The sequence below is a fragment of the Acomys russatus genome, chromosome 23, assembly GCF_903995435.1.
Source record: "Acomys russatus chromosome 23, mAcoRus1.1, whole genome shotgun sequence".
NCBI classification, from domain to species: Eukaryota; Metazoa; Chordata; class Mammalia; order Rodentia; family Muridae; genus Acomys; species Acomys russatus.
The window spans coordinates 57,940,595-57,968,349 of record NC_067159.1 but is presented as its reverse complement, the minus strand read 5'-3'; the positions used below and the strand labels follow the sequence as shown (position 1 = coordinate 57,968,349).

The 27,755-nt window shown below is 46.2% G+C and overlaps 1 protein-coding gene across 1 annotated transcript; it reads right to left on the bottom strand.

Moving 5' to 3' along the window:
* Window positions 1-1,044: 1,044 nt before the first annotated feature.
* On the bottom strand, window positions 1,045-27,755 carry Ptger3 (prostaglandin E receptor 3). The gene is made up of 3 exons (XM_051165740.1): window positions 27,501-27,755; window positions 26,578-27,444; window positions 1,045-2,238 (listed from the first exon to the last, which is right to left on the bottom strand). The coding sequence occupies exons 1-3, from the start codon at window positions 27,753-27,755 to the stop codon at window positions 1,975-1,977; spliced, it is 1,386 nt and encodes a 461-aa protein (XP_051021697.1). The 3' UTR covers window positions 1,045-1,974.

The following is a 27,755-nucleotide window of genomic DNA, read 5'->3' as shown; positions in this document are numbered from 1 at the left end:
TGTTGAAAAGCAGCCTTTCCTTCTCTCCTACCTCAGAATCCCTGGCAGGAACTGACTTAGCAGCCAAGGATAAGTTTCAATCTCTTCTGCTTTTTCCCGATTTGATGAAAAAACTATGCTCTTTTGATAGTGACCTCCTTTACCAGTTGGAAATACATCCTTTAGATTATTAACACAAATGACAATGTGCTACACAGAAACATGGCAAATGCCTCTGTTTACTCATGTAAATAAGAAATCATTTACTATGGGCTGGAAGGGCTGTAACAAATTGTCAACTGCCCAAAGAGCGAGCAGAAGTTTTGGGAGAACCTCATTCACTCATCCATTGAATTAACAGTAGGTGTGGGGAGAGGTAACAAAATTACACTGTGTGTATTTCCTGATCACGGGAGGGCTCGGAAGCACCCCAAAAGCAAAGCCTACTTGCTATAGGGTCATGTAAGAATTGGGGAAGGACAGTTTTGTCCTATATTCTATGAAGCACATCAAAGGGATATTTGTTTTGTAACATGGATGGCAAAGGTTTATTCTTGTCTTATTTTCACATATGGGTTGTGGAGCCATCCTGGGCGGTACCAGTTCCCTCCCTAGACTTTAGATTCTGATTCAGTTTGACAGGACAATTTAGACAGATTATCCTAACTGACCTAGGCCAGTAAGCATGATTAATCTAACAGATACAGTGTAACAGTTACAATCAACCCTCATTCAAACTGGTACTAACCACAAGAAAATGCCACTGTGTAACGAGCAGAAAGAAAACTCCAGCTTTGAGGAAACTAAGACGCAATAATGCACAAACAAAAAATTTCACATTGTGTATTAAAGCAGTTGCAAAACGAAGCTGCCAAAGAATATGGACAGTGTCTGGGGTGCCCCTGAAGGGGCACAGTGTTTGTGGGGTAACGTTTCACCACTCCAATCCTGAAGCTTCTTGTTATGCACCTGTGACACAAAGAGACCTTAAGCCAAAGCATCAATCCCGTGCCCTCATAAGCTGTGTGCAAAGCCAGCCAGATGCAGAACTGAATTAGGAAGAGCGCTAACCTGAGACAAGGCAAAGGCTGGGGAGTCAGAATTAATATTCCTGTCTAATAAGGAAGGCAAACACTGGTGGGAACAGGACTGGCCCAAAGTTCTCGATCCAGTCTTCAGGTAGCATTCTGAAACACTGGGTCACGAGTCTCCTAGGTCGCTTATGACTCTCCTCCAGGCTTCTAAGAGTGCAAAATGCGTTCAAAGGGAAGAACATTCCACAACAGTGGGTAGATGCAAATGGTCTTATTGGAAACAAGAGTAATTGGAACTTATTGGATTAAGGAATAAACTTCTATACCAACCCAACCAAAGTTAAGTTTTGTAAGGTTATGAGTAATAATCTATTGAACAATATTTGAACAGTAACAAGACAATAAATATGTGGATACATTATACATTAAAAAAAACAACCAATTAGGTTCTTTAAATTTTGAGTGGGAGAAAATATGTCAGAAGAAAAGTAACAGAGACAATGATGAAAGAGAACACACCCAACATCCTTGGACAAAATACTTCGCTGTGGCCTGGTCCCCTGCCCAAGGGGTTACGCGCCAATCTTCCCACACACAATGTGCTGGAACAGCAACCATCCTTACCCCAGGCATCTTTGGGTCGTTTATCATAAGTGTTTCATCACAAGTAACCCCAAATTCAGCTACAGCTGGCTGAGACCCAAAACACCAGACTATGACTAACAGAATTTCCCTTTGTTTGTATTTCAGGATTTTGGCACAGAGGGGATTATCTATGCTTCTCAAGCCATCCAGCTTTATATCAAAAATTCCATCCCAGCACATAAACAGCGACATGCCAGAGATGCCTCGATCCGTAAGGGTTAGGGACATTGGCTGCAAAAAGCTGTGTGTGCGTGTGTGTGTGTGTGTGTGTGTGTGTGTGTGCACGCGTGCGTGTGCTCGCTAGCTATGTTCTCTCTCATGGCTGCACTACTTCATTAGTTAATGAGATGGGCTGCCCTTTCTGTCCATTGCTAGAGCAGCTTGAGACAGCGTTTGCTACCTGGCAGAACTTCTGCAGAAGGATCTTTCTTAGCAGCAGATAAACCCAGGGGTCCAAGATCTGGTTCAGCGATGCCAGGCGAACTGCAATCAGGAAGGAGTTGCATTCCTTCTCCTTTCCGGTCTGTGTCTTGCATTGCTCGACTGACGTCTGGTTGAAGATCATTTTCAACATCATTATCTAAGAAAGAAGCACAGAGAGTTGTTGCGAAGCTTGACAGGGTCGCGGGCATTTCTGCAGAGCATCCGGCCCAGACGGCGTTTTCGAAAGCTCCCTGCTGAACCCGAACCGGGTGTAGATCCAGATACAGTAACAGAATGCCACTACAGACTGTGCTACAGATTTTCCCACATGTTGGGCAATTTGACACGACACTGTCTTGTAAAAACATGTGGGTTCTTGGTTCTTGGCTTTTGAAATTTAAGAAGGCTGGATATAACACATCTCAAAATTAGCCGAATTTACTAGGAGGCTGGTACTGAAATGAGACCTAACAGTTCAGTAATAATGATGACACGTTAATATAAATTCCAGTAATTCTACCTAAACATGTCCCTGAAAGAAAAACATAGAAGAAAGGGTGAAAATACAAGCACATTATTCTGATTCTCATTAGTGGTTTTGTTTTGCCGACATGAGTGCCGTGCGAAGTCACTCATATGCATTTAGTAGCTTTACAAAGCTGGGTCATTACCACTTCTCTTTTGCAATTACAAAAACTGTAATTTAATGATGTGAAATGGCTGAGCCAAATTCAAATAACAGTTCATTAAAACTACGGGGTTGCAGCGATGGCTCCAAGGCTGTATAAACGCTGGCTGTTCTTCAAGACTTGGTTTTGATCCTTGGAACCAACATGGTGGCTCACAGCCATCTGTAGCACCAGTTCTAGAGGGTCTGCTGTCCTCTTTTCTGGTCTCTGTGGGAGCCATACATGCACACATGGTGTACATGCGTACATGCAGGTAAAACTTATTAATTTAAAGTAGATATAAGACCTTCATGACACATGTTATTTTATTTTTAAATCTTTGTATATATGTATGTGGAAGGGCATCTCCATCTACATGTTAAAACAAAGTCAGGATGGTGGGCTATCCTGGTGTTATCTCCCAACTTGGATAGTCCCAGCAACTACGGTCTGCTTACAGAAAACAGACACACATCTGGCAAGGGTTTATATTTGAAGGGCTATACTACATGATACATTGAAGATCAAACCAGAGATGAAAAAATAGAAAAACTTTGTTCTTCTAAATTTCTTGTAGCATTCACAAGTATGTTTGAATTAATATGTTTGTGTGGGTGAATATTTGTTATTTTCATATGAAGAAAAATGCAATGGTTCTTAAGCATAGAAGATGTTCAAAGTCATTAGTCATAATAAAAACACCAACAATGAGGAAGAAACATTTCATACCCACAAGATATTGTAAATGAGGAACTGTGGTCACCAGAAGTGTTAGTGAGAGGTGGGGCAAAAGGGACCCCAACACAGGGGTGGGATGAGCCCTGGTGAAAGGAAGCATGAAGATGTAATTTGCCTTTATTTTTTCACCCCAGCAATACCAAACACACTGTTGGGTCTTTCTGAGCAGAAGTGGTGTGTCATCATCCCTGGCATCCCTGCTTACATGACTGTGGGAGACAGGAACAACACAGAGTCCAGTTTATGAACAGAAGCAAAGACAGGGGTTGGCTTCACCTCCCCAGACCTATGCCACTACTAGCCATGTCCTCACGCAGTGCCTTAGTTAGGGTTTCTAATGCTTTGATAAAACACAATGACCAAAAGCAAGTTGTACGGGGGAAGTTTATCTGGCTTACACGTCCACCTCATTGTCCATCACTGAAGGAAGTCAGGACAGAAACTCAAGCAGGGCAGGAACCTGCAGGCAGGAGCTGATGCAGAGGCTTCTGACTCCCACATTTGAGCTGTGGCACACATAAGCCAACACTCATATGTACACACACACACACACACACACACACACACACACACACACACACGAGGGAGGGAGAGAGAGAGAGAGAGATTTAGAATTTAAGACCAGCAGTGCAGGGATGACTCACTAACAACGGGCTGGGCCCTTGCACATCAATCACTAAGAAAATACTCTAGCTGGGTGTGGTGGCACAAGTCTTTAATCCCAGCACTGGGGAGGCAGAGACAAGCAGATCTTTGTGAGTTCGAGTCCAGCCTGGACAGCTAAGGCTACACAGAGAAACCCTGTCTTGAAAGACCAAAAAGTCAAAAAAAAAAAAAAGAAAAGAAAAGAAAAAAGGAAAGAAAAGAAAAAAGAAAGAAAGAAGATGCTCTATAGTCTTGCTTGTCTACAGCCCAGTTTTATGGAGGCATTTTTCTCAATTGGGGTCCCCTCCTCTCAGATGACTCTAGCCTGTGTCAAGTTGATATAAAAAGCAGACAGCACACAAGGTTAGCCTACAGACAGTGCGTAGGATTATGGCTAAAGTATATTAAATCAAACACTGTTACAACTGTCACTTAAAAACTATTTTAAAGAATTTTTTACTTTAAAACTGTGGCCAGTCTCACCCGAGTCCAGATCCTTCAACAATTGTGTTGGAGCAGTGACGACAGTCACCTGGCCCCACAGCGCAGTGAAGTCTGTGTTCTCTAGAGCTCCTGTCTGAAGCCCCAACACCCACTGGGATGCTACCAGAGCCAGGGGTTTGGAGAGGTAACTCAGTGTAGATCATAGGACAATGCCCCTGGGCTGAGGTCAGAGTCTTTGTAAGGAGAGGGAGGTCCCTAATCTCTGTGCTGGCTGTGAGGACGCAGCCTGAAGACAGCCATGTCCAAGCCAGAAAACTGGCTTTTAGGGGAGCTGAGTCAGGAAGCACCAGGGCCATGGAGTTCCCAGCCTCCAGAGCCGTGGAAATGCATGCCTGGCATGTAAGGTGCAGTGTCTTAAACTGTGGGGTTGTGACACCATATGAGGTCACCTCACTGAATGTGGAGGTTGTAAAACAGAACAAAACAGAACGTCACTAGTGGTATAAGGCTGTTGCATGCGCAATGACCAAAAGTGAGTGCGAGATACTTGTAGATGTGCTGAATCTAGATGTCCCTAGTCCCACGCTGCAGCCTTGGTTCTGAAATACAGCACCCACCATGCCGCATGAGGCCTACACCACTGTCTTCAAACAGCTCAGCTCAGACTTGAGACTACTGTGTTAGGAATTACAAGGTTGAGCCTAGCGTGGTGTCACACGCCTTTAATCCCAGCACTCAGGAGGCAGAGGCAGATGGATCAATGTGAGTTTGAGGCCAGCCTGGTCTACAAAGTGAGTCCAGTAAAGTCAGTACTACTACACAGAAAAACTCTGTCTCTAAAATAAAATAAAATAAAATAAAAGGGAATTGCAAGGTTTTTACTGCACAAACAAGTCTTCTGTTCTCACAGGATGGTTTTTGTATGGAAAGAGACTTGCACTGTTCTCTGACCTTCTCACCTGGAGGTGTCAAATCAGTATAATTTTGGGTTTAGAACTGTGTTACAATATTTGGGATTAAAAATAAGTCTCTGCTTGAACTTCAAAGCATCTGTACAGTTAAGGAAAGACTCAAAGGAGTGGGGGAAATCTTTGCCAGCTACACATACATGCACAGAGAACTCAAGAACCAAAGCATTAAAAAAAAAAAGTACAGCCTTATCAACCAGGGAAATGCAAATCAAAACTTTAGAGTTAAACAGAGCTTATGAAGCAGACTACACCCTTATCAACCAGGGAAATGCAAATCAAAACTTTGAGATGTCATCATATTGTAGTCAGGGTGGGTAAGATTAAGGAAACAAATGACAACAAACGATAGTGAGGGTACCCTGAAAAGAGACCCTCTTTCTTCACCGCTGGTGGAACTGAGAAGGGTGCAGACACTACACTGAGGAAACAGTATGAACAGCCCTCTGTGTGCTATTCATGCATCTGCCTATGACTTAGCTGCAGCAGTCCCGGCCCACGCCCAAAGGGCTCAGTTATCCTGTCACAGAGGCACCTGAGATACCTGCTTATCCACGTCCGCAGCTGTTCTACTCACAATAGCAAGGGGACGAAAACAGCCTAGGTGTCCACCACCTAATGAATGTACAGTGGAAATGTGTTAACTGTATGCGACGGAGCTTTGTTCAGTCGTAAAGAGAAATGAAGTCAAGAAATTTGCAGGTAAATGGACAGGCGCTGGGGACTGGAAAAGCTATCCCAAGTGAGGGTGTCGGCTTTAAGCCTCTACGTTTGTGTGTTTAATATGAAATGCCGGTAAGTAAGGTAATACAGTAACTAGGAAAGAGGCCATGGGGAGATGGGGGAGCAGAACGCACATGATATGAAGGGGGAAAGAGAATAATAGGGAGGAAAAGCTGGGGGAGGGGGGAAGGCACAAGGAGGAGGGATGCTCAAGCTAAGAATGTTTGGAAAAAACTGTAAGTTTCCTAGGACATATGTGCATATAGGAAGGGATAGAATTGGAGCTGCCTACACCCCATACACTAGAGGCAGAAGGACACGGTCCTCCCAGAAGCCATAGCTCCCCAACAAAGAGCCCAGTGCTGGGTGCAGGATACTTTCCTCCGAGTTGTTGGTTGGGGAAAGGTGTCACAGAAGCCTCCCAAGCAATTGCCACAAACCTTGGTTACCCACAAGAGCTTGAGGATGACAGCTATTGGTGAGAATACCACTTGCTTTTGTCGCAGCACATAGGGAAATCAAAACAACAGTATGGCCTCCTGGACACACTGGCTGCAGTCCAGGGATGCCCATGTCAGACTAGCCTCCAAGTCTGTCAAGCTCAAGTCCTGTGCCTTTTGAGCCACCAAGAGTGTAGTGCCTTGTGAAATCAGCAGTAGGAAGTTAATACCTCCCCACACTGAGTTCCTATAAACAATAAATGTGGAGTGAGAACGCTGCTCTTGCTCAGGGATAAACAGTGTTTACAGTCTTCACTTTCTTAGGAACTCTTTCAAGAACTACGAAGGAAACGTAAAACATCACCATCAACTCCTGCCTGAGGGACCTCAGTTTCTAGCAGACAACAGACATCGCTGAAGGCATGCTATCCAGCGGTGTGAGGCTAGAGCTCAGTGTATTCGCTTAAAACTTCTCTTTTCAACTCATGGTTTTTGTTTTTGTTTTGTGTGTGTGTGTGTGTGTGTGTGTGTGTGAGAGAGAGAGAGAGAGAGAGAGAGAGAGAGAGAGAGAGAGAGAGAGAGAGAGAGAGAGACAAACACACTAATTAATCCTCTTTCCCCTTATTTTAAACAGTTGTGAAGGTTCTGCCTACTTCTTGCAGAACCTTGTAAAGGGCAATCATCTAAAATGTATTTGGCCATTGACTGTCTTTCAGGAATTGTTTGGACCAAGTTACTTAAAGTTGCTTGAAGTTGTATTTTCATTTTCTCTTATAAAATAAAGTATTGAGTTTCTTTAACTCTTTGTGGTCATGAATATTTACAAAATGACACACTAAAATAATATTTCAGTCATTTTACAGAGCCTTTCTTGCTTATTATAAATTAATTTTATGAGACTAATAATTTAAAATCGTTTTTATGAGGCTAACATAGGTTTCATATCCCTCACACAGGTTGCTAATTTCCTATACGTTCCCACTGGCAGTGCAGTGATTATAAAATTAGGAATAAGGTCTGTAAGTGAGGCTGGCACTCTGGCAGCCAAACCAGCTCTTCCCAGAAATCACGTGCTGGGACACTCTCAGATAGCTGGAGCTGAAGGCAGCACCCAGGATGCTCCGTTTCCAACTGACTGCAGAGAAGGAAGCGGGGCCTCAGATAGCCATCTCATCTTGAGTAAGAGTGCAACTTGGCATCTGCCTGCGGATTTCTTATGCTTAAGGAGCTAATCTGTGATGCCGACTTTCGTGTGTGAGCCTGCAAATTTTTGAAGCTGCTCAGACTTTAGGAGAAAACCTTGGGCATGGATCTGCACACTGGTGCAGTTCTGCTCTTCATAAGGGGGACGGGCGAGGAACATACAGAGCATATTCAACTGGTACAGATGGGGGTTTCTTTTACTTTTTAAATATATACCTTGCATTGCTTTTCCTTCTGAGCAGCCACATATAGGATCTGGTCAGGAGAGTTGAGAGGCAGCATCCCAGGTTTCTTGCCGCTACCCCTGGAAGGAGACATCTCTGCACTAAAGACAATCAGGACCAGACGCCATCAAGAGTGGTTTTCATAGTCTGCACTTGGATTGTACTCTGTGACAGCAAGTTGGGACTTCACACGCTTAGAAACTTTCAGAACTAGCCTTCTCGGTTCAGAAGCTCCATGCTGTGAGTTGTTGGCCAACTGTACCACTGAGGATGACGGATAAGTGCACCTAGACAAACTAATTAGTGTCGCAGAGATTAAAACTGGCAGGCTGCTCGCAGGGGCCATGATGGGACTTTCCCACATCCTTCCTAATATAATTCTTTAAGATAAATTTCTTTACAAGCCAATCTATCTGTGACATTTTGCTCCGGAGTCGACTGAGCTGCAGCAGGGCAACCTGCTCCACTGGAAATCCCTGTCATTTCATGAACAGGTTGCACTTTATACTGGAACCAGTTTGGGCCGGTCAAGCCCATAATTGCATGATTCGGAGGACTGCGGGAGGACCACGAACACTGCCCTCCAGCAGTTGCTCTGCTCGCTAGTCAGTTGTCAGATGGCCTCTGGGCTGCACTATGCTATTTCTGAGGCTTCCCTTGTTTATCCGATGCAAACACAGGGTGACACTCAGCTAGTAAACACCTAAGACAAGCTGGCGGAGTCCTTTCCTCTCTTGCAGGCTTTTGGCGCCACTAGTGGCTCTCTGGGTTTTGCCAACCACCTGCTGGACTAGAGACTTTCTCTAATAATTATGGAATAAAGCTATTTGGAAGAGAAAATAAACACAAAGGAAGAGGCTGTAACACAGAAGGCAATTCCTCCCGAGGGAAATTTCACACTTTTGGAGTAAATGAAGGACAAATACAAAGTTTGAGATTGTGGTTGGCGAATCGTGAAGCTCCGGGAAATGTGGCCTCAGGAGCAAAACTGAAGGCTGGAGGCTGACGCTTTGCCCAGGAGTTCAAGTCCTTTCATAAACTAGACCCGGTTCTGATGGCAGTTAGAGACAGGCACTTAGGGTTTGTTTTGTTTCGTTTGTTTTTTGTTTTGTTTTTCGAGACAGGGTCTCTCTGTGTAGCCTTGGCTGTCCTGGACTCACTTTGTAGACCAGGCTGGCCTCGAACTCACAGCGATCCACCTGCCTCTGCCTCCCAAGTGCTGGGATTAAAGGCGTGTGCCACCACCGCCCAGCCTAATTCACCATCTTTGAAGCAGGACCAGCACACGTTCACCACCATCCTCTCCACCTGGCCGGGAACTTGCAAAAATGACAGCAGGGTAAGTGTAACCAACGCCTCGTCTGCACAGGGCACCGGTTCCCAGCCCAGGGTCTGCCCTGCTGTGCTGCAGACTTCTAAAAACAAAAACAAGAACAAACAAACAAGAAAAACAAAAAACACTTGACATTCAAAGACAGGACAGTGCAGGAGAGGCAACCTGCAGGAACAAAAGTGTCTTAATTGCTTTTTCTGTTGGTGTGACAAAACACTGAGGAAAAACCCGCTTGAGGAGGAAAGGGTTTGTCTGGCTCACCGCCCGTCCTCACAGGAAACCAGGGCAGGGTCAGTGCAAGAAGGCAGAGTGAGCCAGGAAGCAGTGCTTCTCTGTGGCCATCGCTTCAGGTCCTGCCTCCAAGTTCCCCAGCCCTAAAAAATGGCTTCCATTGAACACATTATGTCAATGCTTTCTAACACTACCATTGAAAATCATGAAGTAACATGAAAAAATGTTCAGGATGTGGAAAAAGAGCACATACTGCATCTGTAACTAATTAAGAATCAATTTCTGTGTATATACACAGAATATTAGTAACAGTTACTAGTGAGCAAGAATTAAGGCAATTTCTGTTATCTTTTCTGTGTTTTTGTTTGTTTCCCAAATTCCCCACAATAATCATTATTTTATACTTAATAGAAGCATTCCATTTAGAATGTGTTAGGTGACAGCTCTACAAAATGGTCTAGTAATTTGTTGGCAAGTTGTTAATGCTTGACCCAGCCTAAAACCACAACAGGGTCATTTTGGTTTGGATCCTATGCAGTCAATGTGTGTATAATTTAACAATTAATAGGAAAAAACACTTTGTAGTTTATCAAAGAATATGGCGTATCCAATGTATTCATTCACCGCTCACTAGCTAGCTTCTGTTACAGCCACAGCATGCAAACACATTGCTTCCTGCACTGCAATCAGTGCACGGTATAAATTAATGGTCAGATTTCTTTTACTTTATTTACTGTTTAGCCTAAACTGGCAGGGCAGCAAACTCCAGGAATTCTCTTGCCTCTGCCTCTGAGCACCGGAGTTACATACAGGCCTAGGCCACTGCACCCAGCTTTTATGTAAGTGTGGGAGATTTGAACTCAGGTCCTCTTGCTTAAACAGCAAGCCATCTTCTCAACACTGGGATTATGTTTTAATTTACTTTTTTATTAATCAACTTATTTATTCACCTCACATCCTGGTCATAACCTCCTCCCTTCTCTCCTCCCAATCCTACTCTCTCTTTCCCATTAAGTTACATACAAAGTAATAGGTGTCCTTCATTAAGGCGTTTTCCAAACTGCTTTTGTTTTTCTCACCTGGTTGGATAACATCATTATTTAACGTTGTAGTGTGTCAAGATGACAGCTCTGGGTGTAGTGTGTGACACCTTCATCTTGTAGAAGGGTCCAGACAAAGCTGGAGTCACCTTCAGGCTCAGGGTCCCACCTGCACCCCACGACTCCCTCCAGTGCCAGGTCCGTTCTGGGGTATGTCATAAGCTGTTCACAGCCTTAAATCCCCTCTCAGAAGACACAGCATCTGTGACCCTGTCTGTGCCCTGGAAACCCTCCATCTAGAATCTCAAAACATTTCAACACCTTCCTAAGTCCCCCAGTTATAGTTAACTTCACTCTAGTTTGACTTTTCAGCTACCACTTGACATCTCTAAATTTCTGCTGGCTTTTTCTCTCCTTTTCCTCTGTGTCTCCCCCCCACTCCCCCACCTCTCTCCTCCTCCTTCCTCCCCTCTCTTCTCCTCCCTCCTCCCCTCTCTCCTCTCATCTCTCCCTCTCCCCCTCCCATCTCTCCCTCTCCTCCTGCCCCTCCCATCTCTCCCTCTCCTCCTCCCTCCTCCCCTCTCTCCCTCTCCTCTTCCCTCCTCCTTCTTTCTCCCTCCCATCTCTCCCTCTCCTCCTCCCTCCTCCCCTCTCTCCCTCTCCTCCTCCCTCTCTCCCCCTCCCATCTCTCCCTCTCCTCCTCCCTCCTCCCTCTCTCCCCCTCTCCTCCTCCCTCCATCCACCTCTCCTTCTCCTCCTCCCTCCTCCCATCTCTCCCTTTTCTCCTCCCTCCTCCTCTCTCTCAGGGTTCAGATGAACTATAAGTACCTCTTATTACTCATAACTTCCAGAAAATTCTATTTCTGGAATTCCAATTATAGCCACAGTAGTGCCTTGAAGCTGATAAGTTGAGGTTGGAAAGTAAGAAAAATGGCATACGATTAAAATAAAACATCTTGAGTCATTAGAAGAATTTCTATCATCTACTTATTTATTAGCATTTTCCCCAAAAAATATGACCCAAGGAAAAAGCAGAAGACATGATATGCTGCTATCATCCTTAGGATAGATACTTGCTGTCAAATCTCAGTATTCCATGTTAGCCCCTGTCCACTGCATGAGGGGACTATGCATGAGACCAGCATGAACTCGTGAATGCCTTCTTTACAAGCAAAATCCTATATTGCAGCACACAGAGTCTGAGCGGTGATAAGCCACCTCTGTTTTCTGTTCTTAAACAAGGTCACTGTGGTGTGGGTTGAATGTGAGTGGGCCCCGCAGGCTCACATGTTGAATTTTCAGTTAGCGTTGGTGGAACTGTGTAGGGAGGACTAGGAGCTGTAGCCTTGTCAGAGGGGGTGTGCCAGTAGAGGTGAGCTTTGAGGCTCCAGAAGCCCACCTCAGGAGGCCCCAGTCTCTCTGTGTCTCTGCCTTCTGCTGGTGGGTCAGATGTGAGCTCTCAGCTCCTGTTCCAGCACCCTGCCTGCCCTCTGCCATGCACCCCGCCTTGATGGCCATGGACTAACACTGAAATCGAAGCAGGTCCCCAGTTAAACGCTTCCTCTTATAACTTGCCTTTGTCATGGCACTTCATCACAGCAATAGAACAGTCGCCGAGACGGCCACTTGTATAAGTGTGTATCCGCTGGCCTGTGTTCTCAGACTAGGAAGTTCAAGAGCATTGCACTAAAATCTAGGGAAGATGGCACAAAGGCATTCCAGTCCGAGAGGAAGGCAGCTGCCCTGGTCCTCTTCATCAGGAACCTCCCAATGACATGGCACAGCTCTGATTCATCAGGAGGTGGCTCCCTCAGACCTCAGCCTTTCTAACCTGAGTGCTGTTACAATGACACCATGGATTTTACAGGGGCATTCACACCACAGCATCCACCCTCACAATTCAGCTGGCTTGCAAATCTTCCTGCCAGGGTTAGGCTTATAGTCACAAAGGCCACCAGAACTTCTAGACTCCATGGGAGTTCATTCTTTTCCCCAAACACAAAACAACACACCCTCATGGAATTGACCAGCTTTGCCCACATTAACACCAGTCCTGTTGACGGTAAGCAGGAGTTGAGTTGTCCTTCAAGGGCAAACCCACAGCTAAAGGGACTGAAAGTGTCTCAGTGCCTGGGGTTCCCTTGATGCCAAAAGACTTTGTGACCTTCTGACAAGAGAGGACACTCGGTTTCTAGTGCTTCCCTCACGCTGCTCATTGGACTGAACTCTTGCCCACATCATGGCTGCTGAGGAACATTTTTAGTGCCTTGTCTCCTTTTGAGGGCATTAGGAATGAAGACAGTACTTTTAGGGATACCAGCCTCAGAGAAGCCAGTTATTCAGCCTGCTTCACTCACAGTTTGGAAGCATTTGGTAAACTGAGTCTCAGCCACAGTCACTGGGTAAGTTCCACATACTGGTTGTTGACTGGTTGGTTGTCCTAGTTACTTGTGTTTTTTGATGAAATGCAAGAAGAACATCCTTTCATTACCATCATGTGGGTGTATGAGCTAAACAGAGGGGGCTCGTGGCTAAGACACACGACGGATGTGCATAGCGTGCAGTGTCCCTCACAGGTGCCTGTCCCTTTCTGGTCATCATCCTCTAAGCTGCCATGTCTTTACTGCCATACTTGCTTTCTGGTCACTACATGGGTGGCAGGAGGAAGCCAACTGTCATTTGGTATTTCCATAATGAATAGTGAACTTTAGGCACCCATGGACAATCTTGTTTGTTTGTCAGGAAATCTGACTTTAAGATGTCACTTAAATTATAGTCAGCACTTAATAATTTTATACCAGGTTTGAGAAACTTGAGAAAGATTTAAACACACTGTGTCTCATGGCAACATTCTCAATGATTCATCTGTTTGCTGTCTTGGCAAGTTTCTCTCTGTCCATTGGTTTACTGGAATTAATACCATTTGGTTTAGCAGCAGCACAGCCACAGAAGGAGGCACATAAGGAAGAAACTTACCTTCCCGAACTCTGCCTCCCTGAGGACCTCGGGCTCCCATCACCTGAGTCCAGTATCTCTGTCTCCCCGTGAAATGTGAACTCTGAAATCCATTCTCACCACAGTGCTTAGCCTTCCAGGGCAATCACAACACTGCCCACACTATTATCTCAAGGAAAACGCTTTAGGGGATTTCATTATAAGTTGTAATGTTGATAACTTCAGGAGTGTGTTTGCAGGACTGCCACACAGAATTTTTTGCTTTTCTGAGGAGACCTATTGAAGGAGTCTCTCAGTTAAAATAAGGGAAGTACAAAAACATCTGCCTAACACAGTACTGTGTAGTAACAATAGAAGTCAATCAACAAACATGAGCCATATTGTACATTTCAGCCTTTCAGTAGATTCACTTTCAAGTGATAAAACTAAACTCATTTGATTTGACGTAAAAACATTTAATTTTATTTCATTTTTCATTCAGTGTACCTGAATGCTAGTTTCAGCATCTGTTTTTTAATAGTATTGAGATGTTTTACTTCCCGTGTTTTGTTGTCCTGGTCATGGAGATGTGGTGGCCGTAGTAGTTCATGTCTGGAATCCCAGCATTCACGCAGCAGAGGCAGGCAGATCTCTGTGAGTTTGAGTTAGAGGTAACTCTGTGATAATTATGTAGCAAGTTCCGTGACAGTCAGGGCTACAGAATAAGGCCCTGCCTAAAAAAAAGAAGAGGGGGAAAAAGCCCTCATCTTTTAAAAACTTAAAAAAAAATAGTTTATTCATTCTTTGGCAGCTCATGTTTGTATACCACATACTTTTTATCGTCTTTACCCGCTGTGCCCTCTCTAAGCCCCACTTACTCTGAATCCTTCTTCTTACCAACAAGTCTCCATCCTAATTTTCATGTCATTTTTTTTTAATGACACAGAGTTTAGTCAGGGCCACTTGCATGAGCATGGGTGTGTCTCTACACCTCATACACTGAACCTGAAGCTTGCCAATTTTAGCTGGGCTGGTGTCCAGTGAGCCCAGCCACCTTCATGTCTCCAGCCTCACCCCTAGGACCCAGCCACACAGCCACACAGGGCCTTTTATAGGAGTCTGACCCCCAAGCTCGCACAGCAGTGTTCTTGTGCCGTGACCCATCACTCCAGCGCAGACTCTTCAGCTTGGGGCGGCTAGCTGAGAAGCCTGCTGCTGTGCTGAGCCCTGGGGTCACCAGCTCAGATGATGTCCTAACTCTGGACTGAGCTGTGCTTCATTTATGCTGAGAGCAGATTCCAGTGAATTTCCTCAGCAGCCTCCCAGAGCCGGTCTCCATTTGATATTTCCATTGTTTCTCTAATGTAACGGAATCCCCCATTGTTCCATGATACCCAGAGCACCTTTCCAGACCTCCTGTTCACTCTTCATTCTGTGGATGCCAGGAGTCAGAATAGCTGTTTTCTATTGTTCCCGCTGCTGCTTCTTTTTTTTTTTTTTTTTACTTTTTTTTTTTTATTATTAATTTATTCTTGTTACATCTCAATGTTTATCCCATCCCTTGTATCCTCCCATTCCTCCCCCCCCCCATTTTCCCATTATTCCCCTCCCCTATGACTGTTCCTGAGGGGGATTACGTCCCCCTATATATTCTCATAGGGTATCAAGTCTCTTCTTGGCTACTTGCTGTCCTTCCTCTGAGTGCCACCAGGTCTCCCCCTCCAGGGGACATGGTCAAATGTGAGGCACCAGAGTACGTGAGAAAGTCGTATCACACTCTCCACTCAACTGTGGAGAATATTCTGACCATTGGCTAGATCTGGGAAGGGGTTTAAAGTTTACCTCCTGTATTGTCCTTGGCTGGTGCCTTAGTTTGAGCGGGACCCCTGGGCCCAAATCTGCCTATCATATTGTTCTACTTGTAGATTTCTAGGACCCTCTGGATCCTTTTATTTTGCTGTTCTCCCATGCGTCTCTCATTTAGAGTCCCAATAGGATGCCTTCCCCTCTGTCCCAGTTTCCTGGTAAGTGAAGGCTTTCGTGGGACATGCCCCTTGGGCTAGTATGCAGATATAAGTGAGTATATACCATTTGAGTCTTTCTGCTTCTGGGTTAACTCACTCATTATGATCATTTCTAGCTTAATCCATTCACCACCAAACCGAATAACCCAATTGAGAAATGGGGTTTGGAACTAAACAGAGAATTCTCAACAGAGGAGTATCAAATGGCTGAGAAACACTTAAAGAAATGCTCAACCTCCTTAGTCATCAGGGAAATGCAAATCAAAACAACTCTGAGATTCCATCTTACACCCATCAGAATGGCTAAGATCAAAAATTCAAGCGACACCACATGCTGGCGAGGATGTGGGGAGAGGGGAACACTCCTTCATTGCTGGTGGGAATGCAAACTAGTACAGCCACTTTGGAAATCTATCTGGTGCTATCTCAGAAAAATGGGAATAGGGCTTCCTCAAGACCCAGCTATTCCACTCCTTGGAATATACCCAGAAGATGCTCCAGCACACAACAAGAAAATTTGCTCAACCATGTTCATAGCAGCCTTATTCATAATAGCCAGAACATGGAAACAGCCTAAGTGTCCCTCAGTAGAAGAGTGGATAAAGAAACTGTGGTACATATACACTATGGAATACTACTCAGCTATTAAAAACAAGGAATTCCCGCTGCTGCTTCTAATTAATTCCTATTGTGAAAGCAACATTGTTTCTCCCCCTCTTATCTATTCTAAAGATATTTTGTCTTCCTAAGAGTTTTTATTACATGTAGCAGAACTGAAACAATATTAACCACAGGAGAAAAAAACTGTATAGTATTCTTTTGTTTGTTTGGGGTTTTTGTTGTTGTTGTTTTGTTTTCGAGACAGGATTTCCTGGTGTAGACTTGGCTGTCCTGGACTCACTTTGTAGACCAGGCTAGCCTCGAACTCACATCGATCCGTCTGCCTCTGCCTCCTGAGTGCTGGGATCAAAGGTGTGCTCCACTATGCCTGTACTCATGAATATTGCCATGGCAACTGAACAGTCATTCATTGTGTACTAGCTGATTTATTGCTTTGGAATAACAGTTGTCATTTGGTTCACTAAATACCATTTATTGGGTGTAAGACTTAAAGCATACTGTTTACTAGGGGGGAAAAAAGGTAAAAGCATTGCTAGCAGCCATGATTCAGGAGTGATACTAATATTTTAAAAAAGTACCTAGGACATGTAAAGCTTTGAGTGCGGATTTACTGATCATCACTGATCCCAAGCCTTGCCTCCTTTCAGGACATTACACCATTTCATTTATTACACAATCATTTATGAGTGGCTGCTATGGACACACAGATACATCATCAAGTATCCATGATCTTCACTCTTAAGCCATTTATACTTTACAGTGAACCAGATAAAACAAGGATATCCATACAAGGGAGACCAGGTAGCTAACTTGTCAATTGCAGAGGCAGTAAAGCCAGACAGATTTGCTCTGAAGGCTGGCTTTGCCATTTCTAAGCTTTGTGGCCTGAAGAAGTGACTTAATATTCTCAAAAGCTGTTCCTTCATTTGTATATGGTCTGGTTGGCAGGACAAAGTGCCATGTATAGGACACGCACAACTCTGGCCCTGTAAAGCAAGTGCTGGCCAGCCGAGGGCGCATTCTTCACTGTTAAACACACCTGGATCTAAGGAGTAGAGGGAGGGAAAGGGTGCGCCAATCATTCCCCAGGCTAGAGAAGTGCCACACCCACTAAAAGGAGGAAAAAAAGCTGACAGTTTGGAGAATTTTGAAAGAGGGAGAGTTCATATGTCTGTGTGTGAAGCTGCACGAGTTATTCTTAGAACTCCAAGTTTTTTATGAATGAGGTGAGTATGTGAGGGGCATGGAGCATGACCTTAGGCTACGCGCGTGGCCAAAGCCAAGGCTCTGGATTAAAGAATCCAAAAGCATCTTTCTATGGCTAAGAGAGTGTGAGAAACAACATTCCAGGTCCCAAGTTGTAGTCACTGAGATCACACTGGGTCGTCTGAGGCTGTTTCCCTTTCCACAGCGGGAGAAAAGAAACTGATGAAATGTCAGCTGTGCTGCGCCATGCCTGAAGATTCTAAGTGTCAAGCAGCCTTCCTAATTTTGACTAACACCTACGCATTAACCAAAGAGTCCCCAGCAACCAGCTTTCTAAGCATTGCATGAGAAGAAGTCTATTTGAGACTACCAGCTGAAAAACACTGGCCTCATAAGACTTTGTCCCTGTGTGACTGTCCCAACCTCATGCCCATACAGAGAAGTCACTTACTGCAAGGCATTGTGGGGAAAGGGAAAGTTTTACCAGACAGTGCTAGACAGATAAAACTTCCACTGTCCTCTACAGGTACTTTAAAAAACCGTTCCTGAGTAACCTGTGTTCCTAAGAATACCAATCCATTAACAAATTGCTGGATGTCCCAGGAAGTCTTTAATCGGGATGGCTTGCTGGCCTACACAGACGTTATGAACTTATTTCACCTTACTATTCTTGATGAAATGATTAGAAAGTGTTTAAGCAAGCTAGTCAAAAAAAAAAAAAAAAAAAAGGGCTGGTAAGACAGAGTGTATAGAAGAATCTGGTCTACCAATTACTAGGGTTTTGATCCAGGAAGGTCTGTAATCTGAAATCTCATCAGTGCAGCTCAGAACCATAGGCCTGGAAACCCTGTGCTTGTCATTGTGAATGTTAAATCAGATACCACGAAGGGAAATTTTCTCAAGACTGACGGAGAGGCTCTCGGCACTCAGGGGTCCTTTTCCCTGCCTGCCTCTCTTCACAGTACCCGGCTACTTCATTTCCCCAGCAACACACACAGCCCACAGACAGTCACACTACATACTAATGTTTCTGAGCGTGAATTCAATGATAGAACTGAACTCTGTCTTTTACTTTAATAAACAGTGTTTAGGACATTTCCTTCCCCTCCTCCATTCCAAAAAACAGGCAGGGTGTCTGGTGCCTCTGGGGACGCCTTGACACAGCCATGTCTGCCGCAATCTTCAGGAATGTTTGTTCATCAGCCAGCAGTGCAGAAGGCATTTTCTGTGAAGGGAGCCTACATGGCCAACACTAGCCAAGCCTCCAGCTGCTCACTGACTCCTGATCCCACGCTGTCCCAAGATTCTGCTTTTTTGTTAGCTAGATCCGACTCTGGGGAGGAGACTAGGCTCTGAAGCCAGAAGATGTTTCTGTTTCCTGACACTGATCAATGGCATAATTTAATTAGAAGTGGATGCCAGAGGAAAGGGCTTCAAAATTTCCTTCATGTCTTTTGTAGAGCAAAAGCTAATGTTAAAAAAAAAAAAATTTTGCTCTTAGTTCCAAGCTAATCTTGGAGGAGGCCACGATCACTAAATAAAAAAAAAAAAAAAAAAAAAAAAAAAAATGCTATCCAGCATATTGGCCTCAGGACAGTCACCAACTTATCAAGAGGACACAGACTACAGGTTTCCCTTTATAGAAAAAAAAATCCAGAACTTCTCTCCTTTAGTGATATCCTCCCTATGACACTTAAGGATCAAATCTGAGCATTTAAAGTCCTACTGCAGACCTCTCAGTATGCTCCCTACTCACTTCTGGAAGACCCTCCAGCTGCACGCCTTCATCATAGCTTTGCAAAACTCACATAAGTCTTTGAAGTGATGCAGAGTAAGAGCAGAGGGGTTGGGGAGAGACAGAGAGAGAGAGAGAGAGAGAGAGAGAGAGAGAGAGAGAGAGAGAGAGAGAGAGAGAGAGAGAGAGAATCCATGGGATTTAAATGGCGCTTCCAGATGATGTAACGGTGAAAAGCAAAGCCCCGCTTGCAGACTGTGAATATAAACCGAGCAGCTTGAAGCTGTAAGCAAAGCTGAGAAGAAGCGATGTCTGAGGTTGGCTCCTGAGAATCAGGGCCTGAACTGGGGATTTTGACACTTGGCAAGACACCAAAGATACACAGAGAAGGCTGTCTCCAGCCACTTCAGCAACTGACAGCCCTGCTGTTACTAGAGCCAAGCAACCTGCCCTGGCCCTTCTTCCATTTATTGTCAGTGCCTGAAGTGGTTTTCAATACTCTTCTGTTGTTTATAATCAGACCGCCCTGATTTTTAAAATGTATAGAACACAAACTTGTGAGTGTGAGTCACCCCCCCTTCGGAAGAAAGCGGATGACCCTGAGGGCTAGTTTAGTCACATATGCAATAAACAGCAAAGAAAACTTTGCTAGCCTTGCCCCCTCCTCCCAAGGAAAATGGAATCTTAGCGACCATGAGCTAGAACTGAGAGCAGCCACCTCCCCCTCAGTGTGTCAGGAAAGCCATTTGTGGACAGCTCTGGTCAGAGTCGCCTTCTGGGACGGAGAGGTGAGGAGGGTGCACTGGTGCTTATGCAGTCTCCACTCCAGCCCAGCTCCTGCCGTCTCCCAGTGTCTGGACACAGTGGCACTCCCATTCTACGCTTGGCTTTTGTTTGGTTGTTTGGTTGTTGTTTTTTGTTTGTTTTTGTTTTGTTTTGTTTTGTTTGTGTCATCCAGCTATTCTGGCTCCTTCTACCTCTTGAATGCACTGAGAAAGAGTGTGCTCCCTCAGCCCAGTGTTCTGACATCCTGTGTGTTACTCTTCTTGCCGCTGTAACAAAACGCACCCATCAAAAGCAGCTGAAGACAGAGGCAGGTTTATTTTGACTCTGGGTTTTAACGGTGTGTTTATCACAGAGGGAGCGGCATGATGCCAGAGGCACACATGGCATCAGGAAGTGAGCGAGCAAGCAAGCGAGCGCTATTAACCAAATTCCTTCCTCCTCTTCTCATTTTTATTCAGCTCAGGATTCCAGTCCATTTGATAGAGCTTTAAACTCCCTGACAACACTCAGTGCTATGTCTTCTAGAAGATTCTAAGTCCAGTCAACTTGGCCATAAAGATGAGTCATCACACTTTGGCCTTTCTGGTCTCAGCTTAGAGATGACTTTCAGAGACACTGTCCCTGAGAGCTCAGTCCAAGAAGCCTCATCTCCCTGACTCCACATTGTTGGACTCCACCCACATCATCATGATAAACAATTTCTAAACAGTTCTAAGTTTCCTTTCATGGAATGTGGCTGCGAAAAATAATATGTTTTGTTAGAGCCTCACATTTATCTAAAGACCTACCGCGCAGGCTACAGTTCTACAAACACAAGGTCCACGGGTTTGTTCTACCAGGTTGTAGCACTGTAACTCACATGCTATCAAGGTGAACGTGTGTAACTAGAAACTTCAGGACTCCTCAAGCCATGAGCTCAGGAAAACCCATAGAAGCTGAGTGGGGGAGGGGTGACCCCAAGGTTCACGTGACTGCTGGTGCAGAAGCTTTGCGTGTGACAGCCTTGTGAGGCAAACAGAGTCATGTACTTTGAAAACGAAGACAGCACACTCTCCTGAAGTCACCTCTATAGTGTCTCTAAGGGACAGGACATGAGAAACATGGCTTTCTCTGGGTCACCTTTCCATCTCAAAGGAAACTCTACTGTGAGGCGCTCTTGCTTTTTTTCCTGTTAGAAACAGTTGTGTCAGTTGTCTTCCCGGCAGGAGTTTGGGAAAGTGACCAAGAGGTAAGCATTAAAGGTGGCTGGAATGTGGATTTCCTTGAACGTTGCTCAGCCGGACAGCTCATCAAGTGCAGCAGCAGGACCCAGCTGCTGGGAGTGAGGACCTTTCCACCATACATTGTCAAATGCCCAAATTGCTCACCCTACAGCAAGCAGTACAGCCATTGCCTGAAGCCAGGCCCCGATCTCCTTGAGTGGTATGGGGAAACCTACTTCTTTAACCACCCTCAGTGTCTTCTTCAAAGTGGGATCGAGGCTGACTTGGCTTTTTCAGTGGAAATATCTCCTAACCCCACCTAGCTCACCCTGTCATCTCTACTCCCCAGGGGGCCTTAGTATCTTTGTCTTGGGTCATAGCAGGGTGTGGGTGGGTGGGTGGGTCGGGGAGGGGAGGGGACACAATGGACTCTCCCAGCCTCCTCTGCATGGAAAGTTATGAGAATGCTCTACCGCAGGCCACCAGTGAGGGCCAGGATGCGCCACTTTATTTGCTCTGTCAACATTTGATAGGATCCTTGTGATTCAATGATTGAGCTAAAAGTAAAGAGTCTTGCTTTAAAACCTAACCACACACAACATCATCTTCTTTGTTTGAGACTGAACACTGGTCTATCCTAGCAGGGAAGAGTCATGGCGAACCAGAGTTATATTTTTTTGGCACACTCAGATGCTTTCTAAAAATTCTCGGAGTGTGTGTACTTCTTATTTCATAAATCTTAAATTTAGTGCCACAAAATTTTTTTTCTTCTTTCAATTTATTTATTTATTTATTTTTAATTTATTATTTTTTTATTAATTTATTCTTGTTACATCTCAATGGTTATCCTATCCCTTGTATCCTCCCATTCTTCCCTCCCTCCCATTTTCCCCTTATTTCCCTCCCCTATGACTGTTCCTGAGGGGGATTACCTCCCCTTATGTATGCTCATAGGGTATCAAGTCTCTTCTTGGCTACCTGCTGTCCTTCCTCTGAGTGCCACCAGGTCTTCCCCTCCAGGGGACATGGTCAAATGTGAGGCACCAGAGTACGAGTGCCACAAAATTTTAAACCTAGTATTCCAATCTGTTATTTGGTTTATTCCGAACTATAGTCTCCACCTTCCTCTGCATGTGTCTTATGTGCCAGAATTCGCGTAGGGATGCACTAACCTTGCAGCAGGGATTTCATGTCCACGCTCAGGTATTTTGTTGCTAGGACACATATTGATTGATTGACAGTTTGTTCAAATGTTGAAGAGACTGAGCTGTCAATTTTTAAAATGAGGGCTCTTGACAATATAAAAAGTTAGCTTTGTTCTATAAAACCAAGGAATAGTATTCAAAGTTAGGGGTAGACACAGATTCTGGCTCAACTAGTTTAGGGCAAAGCTGATTTTTCTAGCAGAAATGATGAGTTGAGCTACCCTGGCCTTGGTCTCGCAGCTTCACCTTAGCTCTCTGGCCTCTCTCTCTCTCAGATTCAGCTTGTTCATTATAAGCAGCTACTGATGCCCCCACTTAGGGAGGTTGTCAGGCAGTAGGAAACTCTTATGTGCAAACCCGTCTGACACAATGCTCAGCTTTGAGAACTTTCATCTTATTCTTGGGGGGGAAAAAAAAACAAACAGCAAACACTTTCTAAGGCAAGGTTTTCAGACAAAGCTTAATTTTTCACCAAGAATATTCCAGAAATATGTCAAAGAGATGTCTCCTTTACTACCTGGTCTTCCTGAGTGCTGGAGTTTTGGGTAAACCCCTTGATATACAATGAAGCACACAATTTACCCAAGAAGTCATGGGAATTCTAATTCCTAACTCCACATCCACTTTCCAGGGCTCCTCCTCTTTCAGTATGACTGGACTACAGTGTGTCTTGACGGCCCATCACTTGGTTTCCCACTGCCATCCTGCCTATTACCATGTGGCTTCCTCACACCTTTTACAGAAACTTCTGAGGGGAAAGGTTCCCTTTGATTGGCACGTCTACATTTTCTCTATCACCCGAGGACTCTGTCAGTCCTCAGATCACGTCCTCAGAGTTGTACATGGCTGGATTACTGGAACAGGTGTAGCCAACTACCAGAAGCTCTGTGGAGAAAGATGCTGCTCCTACCTTGTCATAGTCATGGCTGTGAAGGAGCTGGGCAGGCTTCACACTTAAACACCATAGTGTCTTCACATGGAATATAATCTGACAGCGCCCCAGAGCTGTGTAGCTGCCTAACCCTTGTGCCTATGAGCCAGCCTCATGGCTGGGTATCACCTGAACCATCAGTGTGGAAGATGGTAGTGAGTATCCAGTACGTACTTACTGAACGACTGGATAAAAAAAAAAAGTGTAGTCTTATCCCTTACATGTAGGCTTCAGGATGTCTTCCTCAGAAACGTGCTATTCCCTCACCATGAAACCCACTCCACGTCTGCAGCTGAGATACATTATCTGTTTAGTGCCACAGGAAGTCGGAAGCGGCAAGAAGGTTGGAACGGGTGCCAATTTTGCCTTAGTGATGAGATGAGAGAGGAGGAGCAAGATAAAGTGACAAAGGAAACAGATGAGTACTTCTGTGGCCCTCCACTGTACTCTGGCCTGGGGCTGCAGGAGACAAGAGACGACCTCTGTGATCCGCCAGGAGGCTGGCCCGGGTGAGGTAGGGTGAGGTAGCAGGTAACAAGAGCTACCAGGACATTCTGTACACCAAGCTGCTATTTTTGAGAATTCCCATCAAGGCACCACTTTGTTCTGCTGTCAGTTTGTTCTTAGCATAGACCGAGTGGGAAGACTGCTTAGGGAAGGGCAGGGAGAGGTGCCTGTCTGGATACAGCTCTGGGTCCTCTTGCAGGGCTCCATGAGTCCTCACCTAACTTGAGTCCCCAAAGCTGCCACCAGCATCCACAACACTTCAAGGTAAGAGTGAGCCTCCATCCTATTAGAGCCAGCGTTATGGCCCAGGATTCTTGCCTTCGAGTTTACTTTCAGTTTGGGTTGTGGTTTGCTTGCTACTTGTTTTGCCTGGATGCAGGGAATTCTTGCCTTAACCATGGTGTCGGAAGCCATGTGCCCTCTTGATCTGCAGTGGACCGAGGTGGCCCTTCTTTGGGGAGAGTGTCCTGAGGGTTGAGTGCTTTCACTTAGGAGTCTTATTAAAGCAAATGCCTCTTGAAGTGTGTCTCCACTGAAGCATCCCTGTGAGGGCGTGTGGATACTGAGGACAAACACTTCCAAGGCTGCTGTGTCCAGTCCTGGGGCCAGAGATGAGCATCTGCTTGCTCCTCAGACCTCACCTTTCATAGTACCCATAGCTTTGAATGTATTGTTCCTTAGTGGCCACAGAATATCAGTCACAGCTCCTCTTTGGAGGTACCAGGCTACACAAACTCAAAATGTCAGCCTAGCCTTGTCTGAGCAGCATCCTGAGGGTTCCTATGTCTAGGAATCTGATGATTATGTCAACTAACTGGACTATTTGGTGGGCACTGCTCATGAAAGGTTAATTTAAAAAAACTATAATAAGTCAGTAGGCTTCTGAATCAACTGGCTGATGCCAATGAAATGGCAACTTGACACCTCAACAGTCCAAACATTGCCCGCCTCCCCACAAGCCCCTTCTTACCAATCTCATCGTCTCAACAGCTTCTCACATGATGTAATCTGCAAAGGTTTTAGGAGAGAGAAGCTCTGTTTGTGCTCCACATGAGAATGAGTGTGACAGATGGGACAGCAGTGGAGCTGTACTCCCTGAGGTGGAACAGGGAGTCCAGTCTCTTCTTACAGATGCTGGTTGTATTAAGTAGAGCAACTTTTTTTTTTTTTGTAACAGTAACAATTATTATCAGAGTGACATCAAAAAAGATACATTTATAGCCAAGCAGAATATGGGTAACTAAATCTGATATGATCTCATGTTGAATTCATTTTAATCGGTTAGTGAGGAATGAACTTATAAAAGTGTTAGTTAAAATTCAACAAATTGGGAGCATCTAAGTGGACAGCCACCCATCCTTGTGTTTTAAGGACATCTCTCTCTATGCTCTGAACCACTGGGTGGGACCCCCAACTGTTGTAGTATGTTTGGACACTGTTTGCCTTTCAATCCATGCTAGTTCAGTGAAGTGTTTATTCTGGGAGCTTCATTTCCCTCTGCCTGGCCAACTACTCCCTATTTCTCAACCAGAGCAGTAAATGTCTAAAATTGGTGCTGATTCTAGTAAACACGGCACAGTGACCACTCTGTCACTTGTGGGCAGTTAGTCCCACCAGCGCTGTTCTGTCTGCACAGCCCCAGGCCAGTTATCGCAGGCTTTTCCAAGGCTTGTCACTGCTCAGGGGAGGGTGGAGGAAGAGAAGAGCCACACAACTTTTTGAAGGGAGATTTAACCTCATGTGGCACAGCAATATGATGCCCCTGGCCTCTCTGCACATGTGAAATGAGAGAGGGGAAGGGGAGGGAGGGAGGGAGGGAGGGATCAAGCCTACTATATAATGTTTGGTAACTGCGGGCACAGCAGCATGGGGCTGCTGCTCTGCACATCTATTAAGCCAGGCTGCCTGAGTCCTAAGTAAGCATCCATTCTTTGTGAATTAGCAAACCACACTTATCCACAGAAGTTTCTAGCTACAAGTGCCACAGAAGGAAACCTCAAAAACACCATGTGAGAGTAGGGGATAGGGAGCATGCGGAAGCCCAGCTTCCTCTGCTTAGTTCTGTGATGGATGGTGTGGGGAGCCAGGCACCAAGAAGCCCTTACCTCTTGTCTCCGGAAACAAAGAAGACCCCAGTGATCACTCACCACTGGGTGGTGCTGTTGCTGTGTGGGGTGGTACGGGAGAGTCCTCCACTTCTGTGTACACAACAACCTATGGGCTTCCCAGGGGCTGCAGCAACTGAGCCTTTCTGCTCCTCCGGACCGGCCAAGCTAGCTGGGGACTCTCACCTCTGGCGCAGAGCGACAATTTGCCAAGAAGGTTAGCCTGAGTGGAGCGGAGATCTCTGACCTGCCTGTCTCAGGTACCGAACTTTCTCAGCGGGTTAAAACTAAAACGCGGGCCGTTGGGCTAGATTTGTCATCACATCTCCACTCATAATGTGGGAGGGCAAACCTTAGTCTGCACTGGCCGCATCTGCTCACCTCTGCGCTCAAGCTGTCCGCACCTTCACCACGCGCGCCTGGCAAGCCAAGGCTGGCTGGGACTTGCAAACTCTGCAAGCGGCTGAAGCTCTGGGCTAGAGGCTGCAACCTCTCCAGTCTGCCCAGCGCTCTAGGTGCTCGTCACTTCCAGAAAGTCTCCTTTTACCGCTAGCTACAAACTCCCCACCTTATAACTACTTACCAATAGGGGCGACCAGCAGGCGGACAGCACACACATGATCCCCATGAGCTGGATGGCCGTCTCAGTGGTGATCCGGCCCCACTGTGCGCTGGACTGCGAAGAGGCGGCCTTGGCCCGGCAGCGGGACACCAGAGCTTTGATGGTCGCCAGATTGCAGGCAAAAGTTACCACCAGAGCCAGTAACCCCAGGCAGGCGAAGGCGGAGGCAAAGGCCACGCTGCCAGGCTCCAGCGCAGGGTCCGTCTCATTGCCCGCCGGCCCAGTGCTGATGAAGCACCACGTGCCTGGCCACTGCACGCTGTAGCGGCCCACGCCCAGCACCGGCAGCAGCGCGAAGGCGAGCACCGCCAGCCACACTCCCAGCAGTACAGCGCGCGTGGCACGAGTCTTCATGTGGCTGGCGTACCAGTGAGGGGCGCGGATGGCCAGCGCGCGCTCCACGGCCATGGCGCTGGCAACCAGGAGCGAGGACAGCCCGAACACCGTCATGGCCAGCCCGAAGAAGGTGCACAGGCTCCCCGATGGGTCCAGCTGCTCCCAGCTTCGCTGCGACAGGTACACGAGGATGACCACCGGGCTGGTCAAGAGCTGCCCCACCAAGTCTGTGAGCGCCAGCCAGCCAATGCACAGCAGGAAAGACTTCTTGCGCTTGCTTTCGCGACGCCGGTAGCTGCGCGACACAAGCAGCATGGCCAGCGCGTTTCCCACGAAGCCAGTGACCATCATGGTGATGGGGAAGGCCACGGACACGGAGCTGGAGTCCACCGTAGCTCTTGACTGGTTGTTGTGCGCTTCGTCGGAGCCTCCCAGCGCCCACATGCCGGCCCGAGTGACGGGGCCGCGGGCGGGCGCACGGGACCGGGGCCTCCAGGATCAGGTGCGGGGCAGCAGCGGCGCGCGCTGGGGGACAGCGCGGGACGGGCCTCTGCTCTCCATCGCCCGCGGCCGCCTGCGGGTCCCGGACAGGCGCCGCCCGGCGCAATGCGAGGCTCCTCCCGCGCCTGAGAGCCCGAGGGGCGGTGCCGCGAGTGGGCAGGCGGAGGGCGGTGTCGGCTGGGATCACCTGGTGAGGCACTCATAAGCTCTAGGGAGCTTCCTGTCCAACTCTGTAAAGTGCTCTCGACAGCCTTTGGGTTACATGTGTGACACTTGAGAAAAGTAAGGTTGAAATCCGACAT

Excerpts from the sequence above, each read along its gene's own strand:
- Ptger3 (XM_051165740.1), bottom strand. The coding sequence starts at position 27,755 with ATGTCGGATTTCAACCTTACTTTTCTCAAGTGTCACACATGTAACCCA. Across the intron at positions 27,445-27,500 it reads GCGGGCGATGGAGAGCAGAG|AGGCCCCGGTCCCGTGCGCC; the intron begins GCCCGTCCCGCG and ends ACCTGATCCTGG. Across the intron at positions 2,239-26,577 it reads CCTGCTGGTCGCCCCTATTG|ATAATGATGTTGAAAATGAT; the intron begins GTAAGTAGTTAT and ends CTTCTTTCTTAG.